At 39.0% G+C, this 19,022-nt stretch overlaps 1 protein-coding gene across 3 annotated transcripts in view; it reads right to left on the bottom strand.

Moving 5' to 3' along the window:
- Positions 1-960: 960 nt before the first annotated feature.
- Positions 961-19,022, bottom strand: part of LOC130829385 (tripartite motif-containing protein 5-like) — a 35,196-nt gene continuing 17,134 nt past the window's right edge. The window contains exons 1-8 of one of the 3 annotated variants that reach the window (XM_057695884.1): positions 12,445-12,531; positions 9,755-10,237; positions 9,068-9,163; positions 8,197-8,427; positions 4,526-4,548; positions 3,210-3,310; positions 2,905-2,931; positions 961-2,688 (exon numbers count right to left, since the gene is read on the bottom strand). In XM_057695884.1, the coding sequence (XP_057551867.1) occupies positions 2,099-2,688; positions 2,905-2,931; positions 3,210-3,310; positions 4,526-4,548; positions 8,197-8,427; positions 9,068-9,163; positions 9,755-10,198 (1,512 nt within the window). In that variant the 5' untranslated portion in view covers positions 10,199-10,237; positions 12,445-12,531 and the 3' untranslated portion in view covers positions 961-2,098. Of the gene's footprint in view, positions 2,689-2,904; positions 2,932-3,209; positions 3,421-4,525; positions 4,549-8,196; positions 8,428-9,067; positions 9,164-9,754; positions 10,238-12,444; positions 12,532-19,022 lie in introns of those variants that run through there. The other 2 variants (XM_057695883.1, XM_057695885.1) reach the window with 2 other exon arrangements.

A 19,022-nucleotide genomic window follows, 5' to 3' on the forward strand; every position in this document is an offset into this window, starting at 1 on the left:
CAATTATTGATGACATTTCAGGATACCTTCTTTGGTCTTTTACTCAGAAGAGACTATCTTACTGGGAGCAACTTACAGATTTCATATTCTTTTCAGCAGAGGGCTTCATGTCTGGGCCAGGAGTCTCTGTTAGAAAATGAATGCCCCCTCAGTGTGCAGATTTTTCTTTTTTCTTTTTATTTTTTTTTTGTATATAAAAATTCAGCTCTTCATTTTCTTGTAACTAGGTGCTTCATCCTGAACTGGAGGATCAGGCATTCCAGTAAATGAAAAGGCATCAATGTCCCTGGAGGGCCACTTGTCAATATTCAAGAGTACAGATTTTTCCTAGTGAGTCAGAGCCTCAGAAAAATCCTCCTTGGAAACGCTCCTCTCATCAAAGGTGATCTGAATGTGAGGAAGTCGAGAATTCCTGAGAACAAGCAAGGATGAAAGCAGATACGACTTAACCAAATAATCTACTTTATTTATGTATTTTTTTTAAAACTCTGACTTGGTTGGAGGAAGACTTGGGGAAAAAAAGCTCCAAAAAGACATGGAGATCCCACCTCGCCATGAATGAACATCCACTGCAGAAATAATTCTTTCTGTTATCTCACTGAAAGAAGACAAAAGCCTTTTCTCTTCATTCCTGAGAACTTTCACCCCATTGCAAAAGTCTGACCAAGGCATAGAAAACACTTACCTACATCATTGTTAAGAAATCCCACAATTGTACTTCTGAGTCTTAAAGTATCATTGTGAATGAGAACTTTTTTACAGCTAAGTAAACAGACCTCAAATTGAAATTCAACTTCAATAAAATAGAATTACTGCAGAAACTTTTTAAAATGTAAGATTAGGTGGCTATTCAAAAACATTTATTTAACAATTAGGTAAAATTTAAAGAAAATTGTAATTCTTTAATTAATTTATTCTGTTTCTTAAAACACAGAAAGGGCAAAAATGTTGAAAATAAACTAATATGTATTCTGAAAATTATTTATTTCAGTCACAGTGAGAAGGAACCACAAAATGAAATAGATGTAATATTGGGCTACCACTTATGTGCTAGAAATTACAAAAGTTATTGAAAACATTTTATTGTTTAATTTTCACAGTATTAATCAGGTATTTTTTTTTTACAGATGAGAAACTGAATTCCATACAATTTAGTTTACTTGATAAAAGCCTGTATGTAGCAACCCCAGAATTATAATAAAAATCTAATTGTGAGTGCACACGCGCACACACACACACACACACGCTTTTTGATGACAGGGAGAGCTGAAGTAGTCTTGACAGCAGCACAAAGGTAACTAGGATCTGAAAAATAAGACTTCATGAAAAAGAACCCTTGTGTCCCTGAAGGCAGAAACTATTTAATGCGACACACAGGTTATATTCTTCAGTAATTAATAGATAAAATATGTATTATTAAGTTGAGACACAGATGCTTTTTACTTAACAGCAAGTCTCTCCTCACAATGATCTTATGTATGGTGTAGTTTTCTATGCTATGGCATAAAAAAATAAACACATCATTTAAATGTTATTCATGGTTACACTGCTAATAGGTAGAAAGATAGGAATTGAACTTAGACACTCTGAACACAAAACTTCCACTCTTAGTATATATTACCTATGATATTTTCTCCTTAATTCCTTGATGAATAAAGAGCCTTGTGGGTAAAGAGAGACACTGCTCAGGACTCATTCTTTAGTGAATGACTCCTATACTAGGTCTTAAATAATATACAGAAGTTTTTAAGACGCTTTCCTTCATCTTCTCAGTGGCATCTTTCCTTCTCATCCGTCGGGGCAGAGGAAATGAGCTTGTAAAATTTGGCAGAGGTGCTACCTTGATACCACTCTTTCTTTATGGAGCATCAGTCATTTGTCTTTGGGGTATAGAAAATGAATTAAGATTTTCTCCTAATGCAAACATGGTATTGGGGAAAATATGACACAAGGCAAATTGTACACCCTATAGATGAATGAAGGATGTTCAAATGGAAAAAAAAGAGAAGCAGCAAGGTAAAAAGGTAAGGATGGTGCAGGTGTGTTAGATGCACCCACAGCAAGAGGCGCTACAGAGAAACGGGTGTGAATGTTAGGTTCAAGAGCTTGGTGAGCACAGAGTCATGAGGGCATCACATTTCATAGGATTGAAATATGGGTAAGTGTTCTGAGGAAAGGAACATGAAGAGAATTTATAAATGGGAAACCCATGGTTTGTGACATTGAGAAATAAGACCGTGCCAGCCTTATAGTCTAGGAAAACCCCAATACGACGGGGAGGAACACTCATGAAGAGGGTTAAGATCACAGGATCTGAGGAGGCAGACTCATCAAAAGCTTTATATTCAAACTGATGATTTAACCCTATGACCCAGTAGCCATGTTTAGGTTGATATTTCCAGTGAACATCTTGACCATTTTCATTTTTTTCAAATAGAAACTTTGCCTTACATCCACGCCATTTCCCACTATATACCCCCAAGATCCAGGCACGTTTCTCTGAAACATCTACTTCCCAGTAGTGTTTCCCTGATGTGATAATTGGGGAGCCCAGGACACCATAATTTTTAAAATCATCCTCCTGGTGTGTATCGTTTGTTTCCAAATTGCACACATATCTCACTTGTCTCCGATCCGCAGAAATGGCGACATTTGGATTACCCGTGAAAGGATTCAGGGTCACGTGAACTGTTGAAAAATTACAGGGTTGGGTTAGGGCAATGATGTTGTTTTACTTGTGACATTTTGAAAGGGATCTTTACAACAACTTGAGTGAAAAAATAATATGTGTGTGTGTGTTGAGGGTGGAAACCTGGGTCTTAAAATATGAGGCCAACTGCAAAATAAATAGTTCTAATAATGATGAGATCAGGGTGGCTTGATAATACTGTGATGTCTCCTTACCCCAGTAGCGCTGCACATCTGTCGCCTCTGAAACGATAAAAATCCACAATATTAAATATAAACAAGAGAGTCAGCACTGAACTCTATTTTCTTCCAGAATAGGGGAAGGGCTATGGTGAGGTGGTAAACTGGTTAAAGAGATGATGAACCAAACCTCTGGTCACTGCCCATAAATATGACCTTATCATCAGCACATAGTATCTGGGCTTCCCTGTCTCTAGCCACACCTAGAAATTGGAGCCTCCTCCCCATTTTCCCACCATCATGAGAATCCCGCAAATACCCACTTGGGTAGCACTCCTTACCATTAAACACTCGTAGTATCTCTCCCAGATCAGGAGCTCGAAACACTCTCCTTTGTTCCTTCGGAAAAGTTTTTGGCTTCTTCAGAGACAAGGTCTCACTCCTGGGGATGACAAAATTGACTCCCACACCTCTGAGATTTTGTCCCTCTAAACCACTCACTTGCAATATTTTCTCCCCATTGATGCACTTGAACTGTCTTCCCTGGAGACCCTGGGAAAGGACAGAGTGGACGCCTGACCTTGGAGCCAGAAGAAATGTGCTCATGTCCACCTTCCCAGTTACTCTCTCTGTGACCCGAGAAGCCTTGATCTGTCAGAAGGATAATTCCTTCCTTCTGCAATTAATTCATTAACCTCTCTCTACCTCCTAGGGTTCATATAAAATTATATGAAACAATGAACCTAACAAAACAAAACTTTGGTACCTAAAAAAATTAACATATGGAAAAGTTGCTGCATGGATATGGATTCCCAGGGCGATGTCAGAAAGTGAGGATGCAGGACCTGGCTCCTGGGTGTTTGAGACCGGTAAGGTATGAGAACACTCTCTAGAGAGTCCCCAGATCTTCAAAGGTTGCTTCCCAATAGAGAGGCCCTCAGAATACCCCTAGATTTCAGGTTGTCTGGGAATAATTACAAAACCATGGGGAAGACACTGTGAATACTAAACAAATACTGGTCTGAATTTCATGTGTTTGTAAAGAGCTTGATGCTACATGTATGTGTGCAAATTCAGACACAATGATGTCGCTTTTTTATCCTGGTTTTAGAGTATGTGACCAAAATGGATCAGTTGTTTTCAGCAGGGCCAAAATATTCCTTGAGATTCAAGTCTGCTTTTGGAAAGCTAAAAAAATATATAGAAGGACCTGGTCTCTTCTACTCCCAGAGCAGAAAGTTAAATATAAAAGAGTTCTCTCCAATTCTGGGCACTTGATAGGTAAAGAAGACTAGACCTGCCCATGATAAGAGAAGCACCTACCAAATATGGGAACCTGAGCTGCATAGTGACACACAGTGTGAATTGGATTTATGAGGTCACAGGGATCTGATACTGAAATGCCTATTCCTAATACTGGTACTGACCCAAACTCTGCAGCTTCCCACAACCAAAATACTCTACTATAGAATCTGGTCCACTCTCAATGTTTATAGACAAACTAGTCATGATTTGTGCACAGAAATAGAAGGTAAATCTATACTCCATTGTCCTGTCCTGAGCATTGTTTTATTTTAATTGACTGCCAGGTAACTCTAGTAGCTTTAAATTATTTTCACAGCAAAAAAAAGGACCATCTCTGGTCTCCCACACATACCTTCTCATGACGCCGTTCACATCCTAGTGAGAAAAGAAAAACCATGAGTCAAGAAGTAATATATCTGGGCTTCCTGGGTGGCGCAGTGGTTAAGAATCCGCCTGCCAGTGCAGGGGACACAGGTTCGATCCCTGCTCCAGGAAGATCCCACATGCTATGGAGCAACTAAGCCCATGTGCCACAACTATTGAGCCTGCACTTTAGAGCCCATGAGCCACAACTATTGAGCCCATGTGCTGCAACTAGGTGGAAGCCCACCGCCTAGAACCCATGCTCCGCAAAAAGAGCAGCCACGGCAATGGGGAGCCTGCACACCACAATGAAGAGTAGCCCCCACTCATTCCAACTAAAGAAAGCCCATGCACAGAAAAACAAGACCCAACACAGCCAATTAAATAAATAAATAAATAAATAAATAAATAAATTTATTTTACTTCCTTCAAGTCACCAAAAACTAAAACAACAGCTGGTTTTCGGAAAAAAAAACAAATTTCTCTGTATTATGGCTCTTTTGCGTATGATAAAAATTAAATTAAACTAGAATCAGTACAGAAAGAATAAATGACTGGGGGGGGGGCAATTAAAAATTTAATCAAAGTTCAATTCTGAAGCCCAAACCTTGTTATCAGACTCTGGTCTCTGTCCTTCTCCAACTCTGTTGATTCCACGTATATTGACTTTATACTCAGTTCAAAGGAAACGTGAATCTCCTGATATAAACTCCAGAAGAAAAGCGAGCTTCCCTTCCCAGTTATAACAAAAAGTTCAGATGCCTGCAGGCCTTAGCCTGCAGAGGATCAGGTGCCCATATTAAAAGCATCACTGTGTTGTTGCTGGAAGGAAATGCAGCGATGCTGCAGGAAGTGTCTATTTTTATTGAAGCTAAGTTATGATAGGTTAGGATCATGATAGGATAGGAAACATATTGTAATCACTAGAGTAACCACTAGGAATAAAACTAAAAATAATACAGTTAGAAAATAGGAAAACTTAAAATCATATACCAGAAATATTTATTTAACATGAAATAGCTAGTTAAGGAGAAACAGAAAAATGAAAACTATAGTAGTCATATAGAAAGCAAATAGTGAAATTTAAATACAGCCATATCAATAATTGCATTAAATGTTATCATCTTAATACCCCAATTGAAAAGAATAAATTGTTGGATGGGATAAAAAGGAATTAATGATTGCCGTCTATAAGAGACACATTTTAGATTTAGATACAAATAGACAAAAGTAAAAAGATAGAAAACTGTTTACCATGCAAGCTCTAATCAAAAGAAAACTCAAGCATTTACATTAATATTAGACAATATAGAATTTAAGACAATAAAAATTATGAAAGAATGAGAGGGAAATTTTATACTAATAAAAGGTTCAGCACATCAAAAGATATACCTATTATAAACGTACATGAACCTAAAAGCAGAGCTTCAAAATACAAAAAGTTGAAAGGAAAAATAGGTAATTCAATAATAGTAGTTGCAGATTTCAACAACTCACTCTCAATAAGAAGAGAACAGCTTATATGGAAACCACCAAATTTATAGAAGACACAGACAATACAATCAACCAAGCTGATCTAACTGACATCTATAGACCATTTCATGCAATGAATACAGAATACACAATCTTTTCAAATTCATAATGAAAAATTTTCTGGACACACAGTATTTTAGGCCATAAACAAGTATCAGTGAATTAAAAAGTTTAAAGTAATAAAATATATGTTCTCTGATTACGATAGAAGGAAATTTAAAATCCACAGCAAAAGTAAAGCTCAGAAATCACCAAGTATTTCTAATTAACAACACACTTTCAAAAATCCATGGTTTAGGGACTTCTCTGGTGGTGCAGTGGTTAAGAATCCACCTGCCAATGCAGGGGACACGAGTTCGATCCTTGGGACATAAGATCCCACATGCCCCAGAGCAACTAAGCCTTTGTGCCACAACTACTGAGCCTGAGCTCTAAAGCCCATGAGCCACAACTACTGAAGCCCTCCTGCTACAACTACTGAAGCCTGCACACTTACAGCCCATGCTCTGCAACAAGAGAAGCCACCACAATAAGAAGCCCATGCACAGCCACAAAGAGCAGCCCCCGCTCGCCACAACTAGAGAAAAGCCTTGTGCAATAACGAAGACCCAATGCAGCCAATAAAAATTAATTAATTAGCTAATTAAAAATCCATGGTTTAACAAAAAGAAATTGCACAGGAAATTTGAAAATAAGTTGAACTGAAAGGAAATAAAAACTAAACAATCAAAATGTATGGAAAACAACTAAAGCAATACATTTATATCATTAAAACGGTGTCAGAAAGGATCGTCTCAAATCAGTGATCTACTAAGTTTTCAAGTGAAGAAACTAAGAAAGAAAAGTAAAGAAACCAGCACACAAACATACATGCCTAAGCACACACACGTGCAAAAGTGTATATGAACACACAAAGAAAACAACAAATGTGAGAGCAGAAATAAATGAATAAGAAAGGTTACAAAATAAATAAAATCAATGAAATGATGTTTGTTTTGAGAAAAATTAATGTAATTGACAAAAAAATAACTAACATGAACAAGAAAAAAGTGAAAAAGCAAAATCTGGAATAAAAGAGGGGACATTACTCTGAGTTACTATGGAAATTAAGGGGATAATAATGGATTCTTATCACTAACTTTGTTTACAAAATAGACAACCTAGACAGAATAGACAAATGACTACAAAAACATAGCAAAAAGGACTCAAGGACTGTAAAAAATCTAAATAATGCTAATACAAGTAAAAAAATATATGTTTATTTTTAAATTTTTTTTTAAATTTTATTTATTTATTTTAAACTGGAGCATACTTGTTTTACAACGTTGTGTTAGTTTCTACTGTGCAGTGAAGTGAATTCCCTTTGCTATAGAGCAGGTTCTCATTCGTTATCTATTTTATACACATCAGTTAGTGTGTATACGTTAACCTAATCTCCCAATTCACCCCATTCCCTCTTCCCCCCATGGTGTCCATGTTTGTTCTCTACCTCTGTGTCTCTTTTTCTGCCTTGCAAACAGGTTCATCTTTATCATTGTTTTAGATTCCACATGTATGTGTTAATATATGATATTTGTTTTTCTTTTTCTGACTTACTTCCAACAAGAAAAACCCAGAGTGAAATGGCAACCCTGGTAAATTCAACTGAAGATTTAAAAAATAAATAACAGTTCTTCACAAATTGTCTTCAAACATAGGAAAAAAAAGGGTAGAAAATCTCAACACAATGAGGAAAAAAAAAAGGTGCTCTTGGAATCTGATGTGAACTTCTTTGCTTGTGCCTAAGCTGGATCATGAAGAGGCACCTGATAAATGCTTAACATTGGATCACAGATAACAGGGGCCCTTAGAAAATCACTGGACACAATGAACCTTCTCTGGACAGTCACATTTTTGCACTGAGCTTGATACATCAATAAAAATAAAACTTTCCTTTGTTATTCCTACATTCAATTCCTACATTCAGTTATTCTTATAACCTCTGAAATAGATGCAGCAAAGGGGTACTGCAGGGTCAAAGCAACCTTAGGGACAACACCAGAAAGATCACAGTAACACCGAAAAGATGGAAATTTAGTCTTCATTTCTCTCATGCCTCAGATACTGGGGATTCTTCCCGAGTCTTACCTGCAGCATCTCCACTGCTGACGCCTGCAAACGATGCTCCAGATCTGAGATGAGATCTCTCACCAACTGGCTCTGCTGGACCAGCTCATACTTAGAGTCCGTCAGGTTTCTTAGAATCAATCCCTCCTCATTCTTCAGCTTTTGCAATTCCTTTACCTCCTCACTGTACAGGATACCTCTCAGTTGCATACAGTGTGCCTGGACATTTTGTCTTTCATTTTTTATTTTATTCTTCAGGAATGAGAAAGAGAGAGAGAGAGGTATTGGGACTATCAGGCCAAGACTGGGAGCCAGAAAAATAACTACTCTACATGGGAAGGTCCCACAGGGAAGTGAGCTAGAAGGAGGAAAGCAGTTCTTGGGGAAGCTGACTTTTCCTATTGTTTCTCTGCATCACATTCCAAAATAATGGCCCCAAGTCTGCATTATTAAAGACAACTCAGAGCCAAACGGGATCCCTGGGTGTGGCTCAGCCTTCACGCAGCTGTCTAGGATGCTCGTGCCTCCTTGTATTACTCCTGGCCCCCTCCCATCACCCTCTGCCAAAAAGTTGAACACTGAGCACTGAACCATGAGCCATTGCCAGATGTCTCCACAAGAAGAATCAAAGGCTAAAACAACAGGAATGGAATGTAAATTTCACTAGTCATCCTCACCAGAGAGTCCCTCCATATGAATACCTCCCTTCCGGTATCTGTGTTCACTTGTGATATGTCCACTTTTCAGCACCACCCCATCAGGAAAAGGATGAAGAAGGGACTAGTCGAGTGACTTAACTGTCAGGGAATAAAGAGGAAGGGAGCTCCTTGTGACTAACCCAATGTCCTGCCCAGATATCTGTCTAACTCTCTCAGAAAGTGTCTCCTCCTACCTTCCAGGTAGCGATCTCTTCTCTGACTTGAACTTCCATCTTCTCAGCTTCCTTCTGCTCCCCCTTCAGCCTCTCCAGAGCTGCCTGTAGCTTTTCCTATGAGAAAAGAAACACACCAGAGTCAAGCTATGGGCTATCTCAGCATCACTGTAGAGGGTAAAAGGGGAGAAATGAGGCTGATTTCCAAAGAATAGACTTTAAAGAAACTGTGAGAACAGTAATTAAAATCTATGACCTGCAAGAAAATCTGAGGTGGGCAGTGTGTTCTTTAAGACTGAAGATATAGAAGTCACCATCCTCTCTCCAAAGAAGAGTGGTTCTCTTTGTTCTAGAAGAAACCTGATCCTGCAGCAGGGAAAGAACTTATACCTCAATCCATCCACTGTCCTAGTTACCCCTCCTTTTCAAAGGGGTAATGAGAGCTTCTCTTGGGCACCAAAATTTCATCTGTTAAAACAGGGTACATGAATGTCTACTTCTGCCTAAGATTCTGTTTGTTTGCTTACACTTTTGTAATTGAGGAAATGCACAGAGATCTCCTTCAGACATAAGAAGGTGGGCATAAGGAGAAAAGAGATCACAGGCCTCAAGTCTATGGTGACCAGGTAATTAAAGTGCATTGCAAAGCAGAGATTTCCCCTCAAGAACCACTTTCTGCCCTGTCTTTCTTACATTCTGGTCTCTTACCTGGTACTTCTGGGCAACCTCCTCCATGAGCAATGTGTGGTGACCACGGTGCTCCTGGGACCGCTTGCAAAGCCAGCAAAGGACCTGCCCATCCTCCTCACAGAAGAGCAGGAGTTTCTCTCCATGGCGCACACAGAGACTTCTCTTTTGCTCCCTCTCCGGGCTCAGCTTAACCTCTCTGAGCTTCTCCACTATGTTGGCCACGTGTTGATTACGCCGCAGGTTCCTAGGCTGGTAACTGGTTCTGCAAACAGGACAGCTCCTCTCCCCTTCTTGGCCAGTCACAGATTCCTTGTTGTCTGCAGTGATGCAGGCTTGGCAGAAGGTGTGGCCACAGTCAAGGCTCAGGGGTTCTGTCAGAAACTGCAGGCAAGTAGGGCAGGTCACCTCCTCCCGTATGTTCACCAGGATTTCTGAAGCCATGGCAGCTGCTCCCCTGCTCATACTTGTCCTGGTTCTGAGGGTTCTTTTGCTCACAGATCCCTGCATGATTGAAAAGGTTAAAAGTGGGCAAAATAAGAAAGGTAGAAATCAAATGACACTAGTTGTGTAGAAATCAAGGATGAGCCAAGAACAAAATATTGAAGGACAAAAAGAAAAGGTGGAGAAATAAAGGTGCTTCTTGTCCTGGTAAAATGACTTTCCATAATAATTCTAAACACTTCACTTCTGGTTCATGTCACATGACAAATTCCATCTATCCTTATCTGTGCAATAATTGTTATTTTCCTTTACGTTACTAAAACAAAAACTAATTGCCTTTTCTTACCAAGATCCTGTGTGACCCACCATCTGTCCTGCTTTTTCTCTTGCATGCTAAAAACACAGCCTCAATGTAGAAAGCCCCAAACCACTTATGTTTTGGGGCATTTATATCTGCTCTTCTCTCAGCATGATATGTCAGTATGACTCACTTTTTTTTTTTTATGGAAGTATAGTTGATTTACAATTTTGTGTTAGTTTCAATTGTATAGCAAAGTAATTCAATTATATATATATATATATATACACATAGCACATATATATACATTCTTTTTCAGATTCTTTTCCATTAGAGGTTATTACAAGATACTGAGTATAGTTTCCTGTGCTATACAGTAAGTCCTTTTTGTTTACCTATTTTATATACAGTAGCATATATGTTAATCCCAAACTCCTAATTTATCTCCCTGCCCCATCCCCTTTGGTAACCATAAGTTTGTTTTCTATCTCCGTGAGTCTATTTCTGCTTTGTAAATAAGTTCATTTGCATCATTATTTTAGATTCCATATGTAAGTGATATCATATGATATTTGTCTTTCTCTTTCTGACTTACTTCACTGAATATGATAATTTCTAGGTCCATCCATGTTGCTGTAAACGGTATTATTTGATTCTTTTTTTATGATTAATATCCCATTGTATATATTCCATTGTACATCTTCTTTATCCATTCATCTGCCAATTGACATTTAGGTTGCTTCCATGTCTTGGCTATTGTAAATAGTGCTGCAATGAACTTTGGGGTGCATGTATCTTTTCTAATTAGAATTTAATCTGGATATATGTCCAGGAGTGAGATTACAGGATCATATGGTGACTCTATTTTTAGTTTCTTAAGAAACCTCCATACAGTTTTCCACAGTGGCTGCACCAATTTATACTCCTACCAACAGTGTACGAGGGTTCTTTTTTCTGTACACCCGTTCCAGCATTTATTATTTGTAGACTTTTTAATGATGGCCCTTCTGACTAGAGTAGAAGTCTCTCTTATACTTCAGTAAACTCTCTCCTTACATGTTCTCTTACCACAAAGACCTGCTCTGATGACTTATTACAGTGTAATCTTTGCCATCATTTGCTGAACCTCTACGATGATTTCCCTTATTATCATGACATAATATATGACAATTTTTTGTGAATATTATAAAAACAAACCCTTTATCAGATATGCAAATAGAGACAGTGACTTACGAAGATCATGTATCTTCATACACAGAATGGGGATGAACCTAACGTATTCACAGTCCTCCTTCAGAGGCCTGGCTCCTAACACACTGAGTTTATCAAAGACAAACAGAGGTGACTTCATGACAATCAATATGCAAAGCAATGGAGTGTGTGGAAATAAGAGAACCAAACCAGCAGGAGGTTCTGGGTGGTCTTGAGTGTGTAAATATGGATTTCATTTTGGCTCAGACATATGCCGAGGACATTGTTAGGAGATTAATAATATGTAAGTATGAGGATGGCAAAGAAGGAGATGGTACAAATATACTCATAGGATCACACGAGTCAGATACATAAAAAGAGAAACACAGCTGTAATGTCTCCATCTTGAGAAAAAAAAGAGTCTGAAAATATTAGCCAAGATCATTCAACTAATTATTGTTGATGAAATATTAAGTATTGTCAACTGGACTAAATCCATAAGTAGAAAGATGAGTCTATACAGAGGTTTAAACCACTAGGAACTTGCTAGTCACCTGGAAAGTAATAGTAAATTAAAACTCAGCTGAGGGTAGATTCAGGCTAGAGAAGTAAACAGTCCCTCCAAGGTAAAAGCACAGCCTTTCTCTTCTTTCAACTCCCCTTCTCCTAAGAATTTCCCTTCCCCAGTCTGATCTTCAGTCAGCACTCTCAGCAGGAAACCTGAAAGCTGGGCCTCTTCCCCCTTCAGAGCAGCTTCCTGACAACAAGTTAAACTCACCGAAGCAATTCAGTTCATCTGTGTGAGTCTCCCAACCACTGCCCTCCACAAACCGCTCACATTCCTCAGACTGCAGTGGAGAAGTTGTGATTCCCTGGAGTAGAGTGAAGGCAGGCCCTGGGCAGATGTGTCCAGGATTCACTCACCCAACCAGGTGCTTGACCTCCACTAAGAAGATCCCCAGTAGAAGATGAGGGAAAATGAAAGTTAAATTCTAGGGAAACTGAAAGTTAAATTCTAGGGGGATGAGGGAAAATGAAAGTTAAATTTTAGGGGGAGGAGTATGGGCAGGAAAGGGAACAGAAACCATAGATCAACAGGAGGTCTGCATATAAGGCCCCTGAGAAATGACAAGGCTTTGTGCCTGAGCCTGGGGGGGGGGGTCAGTGAGAGCTGGGGGGTCTGGAAGCTGTTCTCACAGCTCTTTAAAATAACACATCCTTTGGAAAACTACGCTTCCTGAGCAATGTCATTTCACACACCCGCCTTGTCTTGTTTCCTTACGAATGAGCTGTCAGGAGGAGGGAGGGAAGCCCCTCCTTCACCCCAGGGAAGACCCACACGGAGGGCTGCCCTGAGGCAGCAGCCCTGGCATGCTCTCCCCTGGCCTCTGTCCACCCGCTCAAGTAGGTGACTCTGGCCAGTCTGTGTCCTTCTAGGTCCTGTTAGAGGAAATGGCTCTCCAAGTCTGAATCATCCAGGTGCCCAGTCGGAGGGGTGATCACAGAGTGGTAGTTCACTGATGCTGATTTTTAGAACCAGGATGCAATGGGGTCAAAATGACTCTTTTTCTAAATAGGAGCAGAAAGATGAAACTGTGACAGTGTCATTTGTTGGGCAATGTCATCTAATATTATTTAACATATAATCCCTATGATCTTAGCATCATGAAGATGAAGCAGGAAAATTAGTGAGATGGCTAATTTTATATGTCAACCAGACTGGTCACTGGGTACTCAGATTAGATATCCTCTCTGTGTATGTCTCTGAGAGTGTTATTTCCAGATGAGATTAGAATTAGAATTGTAGACTCAATAATGTAGTTTGTTTTCCCCAGCATGGGTGGGCATCATCCAATTTGCTGAGGGCCTTAAAAGAACAAAAATGTGGAAGAAGGAAGAATTTGCTCTTTTTCTTCCTGCCAGCCTGCTTGAGCTAGGATATAGGTTTTCTGCCCTTAGGGGAAGAATTACGCCATGGCTACCCTGGTCTCAAGCTTTCTGACTTGGATCGAGTTACCTGGGTCTCCGGTTTGTGGGAGGCAGGTCTGGAATTTCTCAGCCTCCATAATTACATGAGCCAATTCCTTATAATAAAGCACCTTCAAATATATATGATGAAGATAGATGATACATAGATAGACAGAGAGACAGACTGACTTTGTTTCTCTGAAGAACTTTGAGTAATACAGTTATAAAAGAATTCTAAAATTCTGTGTTAAGTGACACAGGTGAGCTGTGATAGTGATAAAGATAATGAGGAAGGGGATATGGGGATATATGTACAAATACAACTGATGCACTTTGTTGTATAATGGAAACCTGCCGGAGTCTGCCGGCAAAATCGATCAGGTCCTTAGGCAAACACAACGCGGCTAGGAAATAAAGACAGACAGACACACAAAAGATGGGGTCGAGAGGGTCAGAAGCTCATAGGCAACTGACAAACTTCTTTATTTTACAGTGGCTTTTTATACAGATTAAAGCAGAGGAGTTATTGACAGCAAGGCTAAAAGAAAAATGATTCTTTCTTTAGGTAACAATGTGTTTTTCCCATAACCATCTACCCTAGCAAGCACAAGACCTCCTGTTGATTGTTTCTAGGTGTACTAGTGAGATCACAAACCTGTGGGCGCACATAGTGCAGCCCAGGGGATCACATGCCTTTTTCCATAGCACACAATCAAAGGTCAGGGGTGGCGGGACAGAGAGCTATGCTTGCCTAAGCAAGCCCTTAAAATAAGGCAGCTCCCAGGGCTATGTCCTGGAGACCAAGGCCCCTTTTCGGGGGCAACTACGGAAGCCAGGACCCCTGTTCAGGGCAGCTCCCCGCAGAAACCGGCACAACAGTGTAAAGCAATTATACTCCAATAAAGAGCTAAAAAAATGTTCTATTTTAAATTAATTTGTGGAAAAGTCACTGCATAGATATGTGCTCCCAAGGAGGTGTCAGAAAGTGAGGCGGCAGGACCTGGCTCCTGGGTGTTTGAGACATATTAAGTTTGCAAACACTGTCTAGAGAGTCCCCATATCTTCAAAGGCTGCTCCCCAATAGAGAGGCCCTCAGAATAATCTGAGATTTTAGGTGTTGTGGAAAGAATTTAAAATCCTTGGAAAAGAAGACATCATAAATATTGAACAAATAGTGATCTGAACTTCCTGTGTTTGTAAAGAGCTTGATGCTGCCAAGTAGGTGTGCAAATTCAGACACAAGTGTGTTGCCTTTCCAATTCTGGCTTCTGAGTATGTGACCAAGATGGATCAATTGTTTGCAGCAGGGCCAAAATATCCCTTGAGATTCAAGTCTGTTTTGCAAATTTAAACAGAAAGATATAGAAGCACCTGATCTCTTCTATACCCAGGGCAGAAATTCAAATATAAAAGAGTTCTCTCCAATTCTGGGCACTTGACAGGTAAAGAAGACTAGACCTGTCCATGATAAGACAAGCACCTACTAAATATGGGAACCTGAGCTACATAATGACACAGAGTGTGAAATAAATTTATGAGGTCACATGAATCTGATACTACAATGCCTCATTCCTAATACTGATGCTGACCGAAACTCTGCAGCTTCCCACAACCAAAATACTCTGCTATAGAATCTGGTCCATTCTCAATGTTTATAGAAAAACCAAGCCATGATTTGTGCACAGAAATCGAAGGTAAATCTATACTCCATTGTCCTGTCCTGAGCATTGTCTTACTTTAATTGACCACCAAGTAACTCTTAGTTTAAATTATTTCCACAGTGAAAAAGGACCATCTCTGGTCTCCCACACATACCTTTTTATGATGTCATTCACATGCTAGTAAGAAAAGAGAGAAGATGAGTCAAGAAGTAATATATCCCCCCACTTATAATGCTTCATCGATCCCACCACCCCCTGATATGGGAATAGAGATGGTCTCAATTGGAAGCCAGCAAGTAAAGACAAGTGTGAGGCCAATCACTCCAGAAGATTCATGTGATGTTCTCAGGTTTCCAAAAAGGTAAAATAGCTTTGACACTTGTGAAAGCATGAGATTTCTAGTATGTAGAGATGAGACATATTTATGGGAAGATAAAGAGGCCTTTAATTTTGGTGCCCCATGACATGATTTGAATAATTCATGGTTCTTTCATTTATTCAACAGAACTGTGAAGTGATATCCTATTATTTGCCAAGCATTAAAAGAGGCTTTGCAGAAGCAAAGATGAATAGATAACCCTAATATTCCTCAAGATACTTATACGGCTTTTGTTGAGGGTAAGAGCAAACAAATGTATCAATGTAAATGCTTCTTAGGTCTCTCAGTTATCTTTTACTTTATTTTTTTACCCTTGTATTTGGGGGATGTATATACTTGATTTCTTAAAATTTTTATTGAAGCTTAGTTGATTTACAATGTTATTTCCAGTGCATAGCAAAGTGAATCAGTTATACATACACATATATCCACTCTTTTTTTTTTTAGTTTCTTTTCCCATATATCATTACAGAAAATTGAGTAGAGTTCCCCATGCTGTACAGTAGGTCCTTATTAACTATATAATTTAAATATAGTAGTATGTATCTGTCAATCCCAATCTCCCAATTTATCCCTCCCCACATACCCATATACCTATGTTTGTTTTCTACATCTGAGACTCTACTTCTGTTTTGTAAAAATGTTCATTTGTACCCTTTTTTTTAGATTCCACATATAAGTGATATCATATGATATTTGTCTTTCTCTGTCTGAGTTACTTCACTAAGTATGACAATCTCTAGGTCCATCCATGTTGCTGCAAATGGCATTATTTTGTTCCTTTTTATGGCTGAGTAATATTCCATTGTGCATATGTACCACATCTTTACCCATTCCTATGCTGATGGACATTTAAGTTGCTTCTATGTCCTGTCTATTGTAAATAGTGCTGCAATGAACATTGGGGTGCAAGTATAATTTCGAATTATGGTTTTCTCCAAGTATATGCCTACAAGTGGGATTTCTGGGTCATACATTAGTTCTATGTGTAGTTTTTAAGTGAAACTCCATATCTTTTTCCATAGTGGCTGTACTAAGTTACATTCCCAACAATATTATGGGAGGGTTTCCTATTCGGCACACCCTCTCCAGCATTTATTGTTTGTAGAATTTTTGAGGATGGCCATTCTGACAGGCGTGAGGTGATACCTCATCGTAGTTTTGATTTGCATTTCTGTAATAATTAGTGATGTTAAGCAACTTTTCATGTACTTTTTGGCCATCTGTATGTCTTCTCTTGAGAAATGTCTATGTAGATATACCCCTCATTTATTTTAAAGCTCTTTACACTCTTGTGCCAGTTTTTGAGGTATACCAAAGTGAATCAGCTGTATTTATACCTATATCCTCATATCCCCTCCCTCCTGCAACTCCCCCCCACTGTCCTTATCCTGGCCCTCTAGGTCATCACCCATCATCAAGTTGATCTCCATATGTTATGCAGCAACTTCCCACTAGCTATCTATTTTACACTTGGTAGTCTATATATGTCAATGTTACAGTCTCACTTCCTCCAAGCTTCCCCTTCGCCCCCGCCACTCAATCCAGTGTCCTCAAATCCATTCTCTACATCTGCATCTTTATTCCTGCCCTGTCACTGGGTTCATCAGTACCATTTTTTAAGATTCCATATATATGAGTTAGCATATGGTATTTGTTTTTCTCTTTCTGGCTTACTTTGCTCTGTATGACAGTCTCTAGGTCCATCCACCACTACATATAGCTCCATTCCATGCCTTTTTATGGCTGAGTAATATTCCATTGTATATATGTGCCACATCTTCTTTATCCATTCATCTGTTGATGGGCATTTAGGTTGCTTCCATGTCCTGGCTATTGTAAAAAGTGCTGCAATAAACATTATGGTACATGTTTCTTTTGGGATTAGGGTTTTCTCTGGGCATATGCCCAGTAACGGGATTGCTGGGTCATATGGTATTTCCATTTTTAGTTTTTTAAGGAACCTCCAAACTGTTTTCCATAGTGGCTGTACCAACTTACATTCTCACCAACAGTGCATGAGCATTCCCTTTTCTCCACACCCTCTCCAGCATTTATTGTTTCTAGATTTTTTGATGATGTCCAATCTGACCAGTGTGAGGTGATACCTCATCGTGCCTTTGACTTGCATTTCTCTAATGATTCGTGATGTTGAGCATAGTTTCATGTGTTTGTTGGCCTTCTGTATGTCTTTGGAGAAATGTCTATTTAGTTCTTCCGCCCATTTGTGCATTGGGTTATTTACTTTTTTGCTATTAATCTGCATGAGCTGCCTGTATATTTTGGAGATTAATCTTTTGTCCATTGCTTCATTGGCAAATAATTTCTCCCATTCAGAGGGTTGTCCTCTTGTTTATGGTTTCTTTTGCTGTGCAAAAGCTTTTAAGTTTCATTACGTCCCATTGTTTATTCTTGATTTTATTTCCATTATTCTAGGAGGTAGGTTCAAAAGGATCTTGCTTTAATGTATGTTGTAGAGTGTTCTGCCTATGTTTTCCTCTAAGACTTTTATAGTGTCTGGCCTTATATTTAGGTCTTTAATTAATTTTGAGTTTATTTTTGTGTATGATGTTAGCAAGTGCTCTAATTTCATTCTTTTACATGTTGCTGTCCAATTTTCCCAGCACCACTTATTGAAGAGGCTGTCTTTTTTGCATTGTACATTCTTGCCGCCTTTGTCAAAGATAACGTGCCCATATGTGCTTGGGTTTACCTCTGGGTTCTCTATTCTGTTCCATTGTTGTACATTCCTTTTTTTGTGCCAGTACCATACTGTCTTGATCACTGAAGGCTTGCAGTATAGTTTGAAGTCAGGAAGCCTAATTCCACCAGCTCTGTCTTTCCTTCTCAAGATTGCTTTGGCTATTCAGGGTCTTTTGTGTTTCCATATAAATCACAAGATTTCTTGTTCTAGTTCTGTGAAAAGTGTCATTGGTAATTTGATAGGGATTGCGATGAATCTGTAAATTGCTTTGGGTGGTATAGTCATTTTCACAATGTTGATTCTTCCAATCCAAGAACATGGTATGTCCCCCCATCTGTTTGTATCGTCTTTAATTTCTTTCAACAGTGTCTTACAGTTTTCGGCATACAGGTCTTTTGCCTCCTTAGACAGGTTTATTCCTAGGTATTTTATTCTTTTTGATGCAATGCTAAATGGGAGTGTTTCCTTAATTTCTCTTTCTGCTCTTTCATTGTTAGTGTATAGGAATGCAAGAGATTTCTGTGCATTAATTTTGGATCCTGCTACTTTACTAAATTCATTGATTAGTGCTAGCAGTTTTCTGGTAGAATCTTTAGGGTTTTCTATGTATAATATCATGTCATCTGCAAAGACTGACACTTTTA

Source organism: Hippopotamus amphibius, chromosome 9 (assembly GCF_030028045.1).
Source record: "Hippopotamus amphibius kiboko isolate mHipAmp2 chromosome 9, mHipAmp2.hap2, whole genome shotgun sequence".
NCBI lineage: Eukaryota > Metazoa > Chordata > Mammalia > Artiodactyla > Hippopotamidae > Hippopotamus > Hippopotamus amphibius.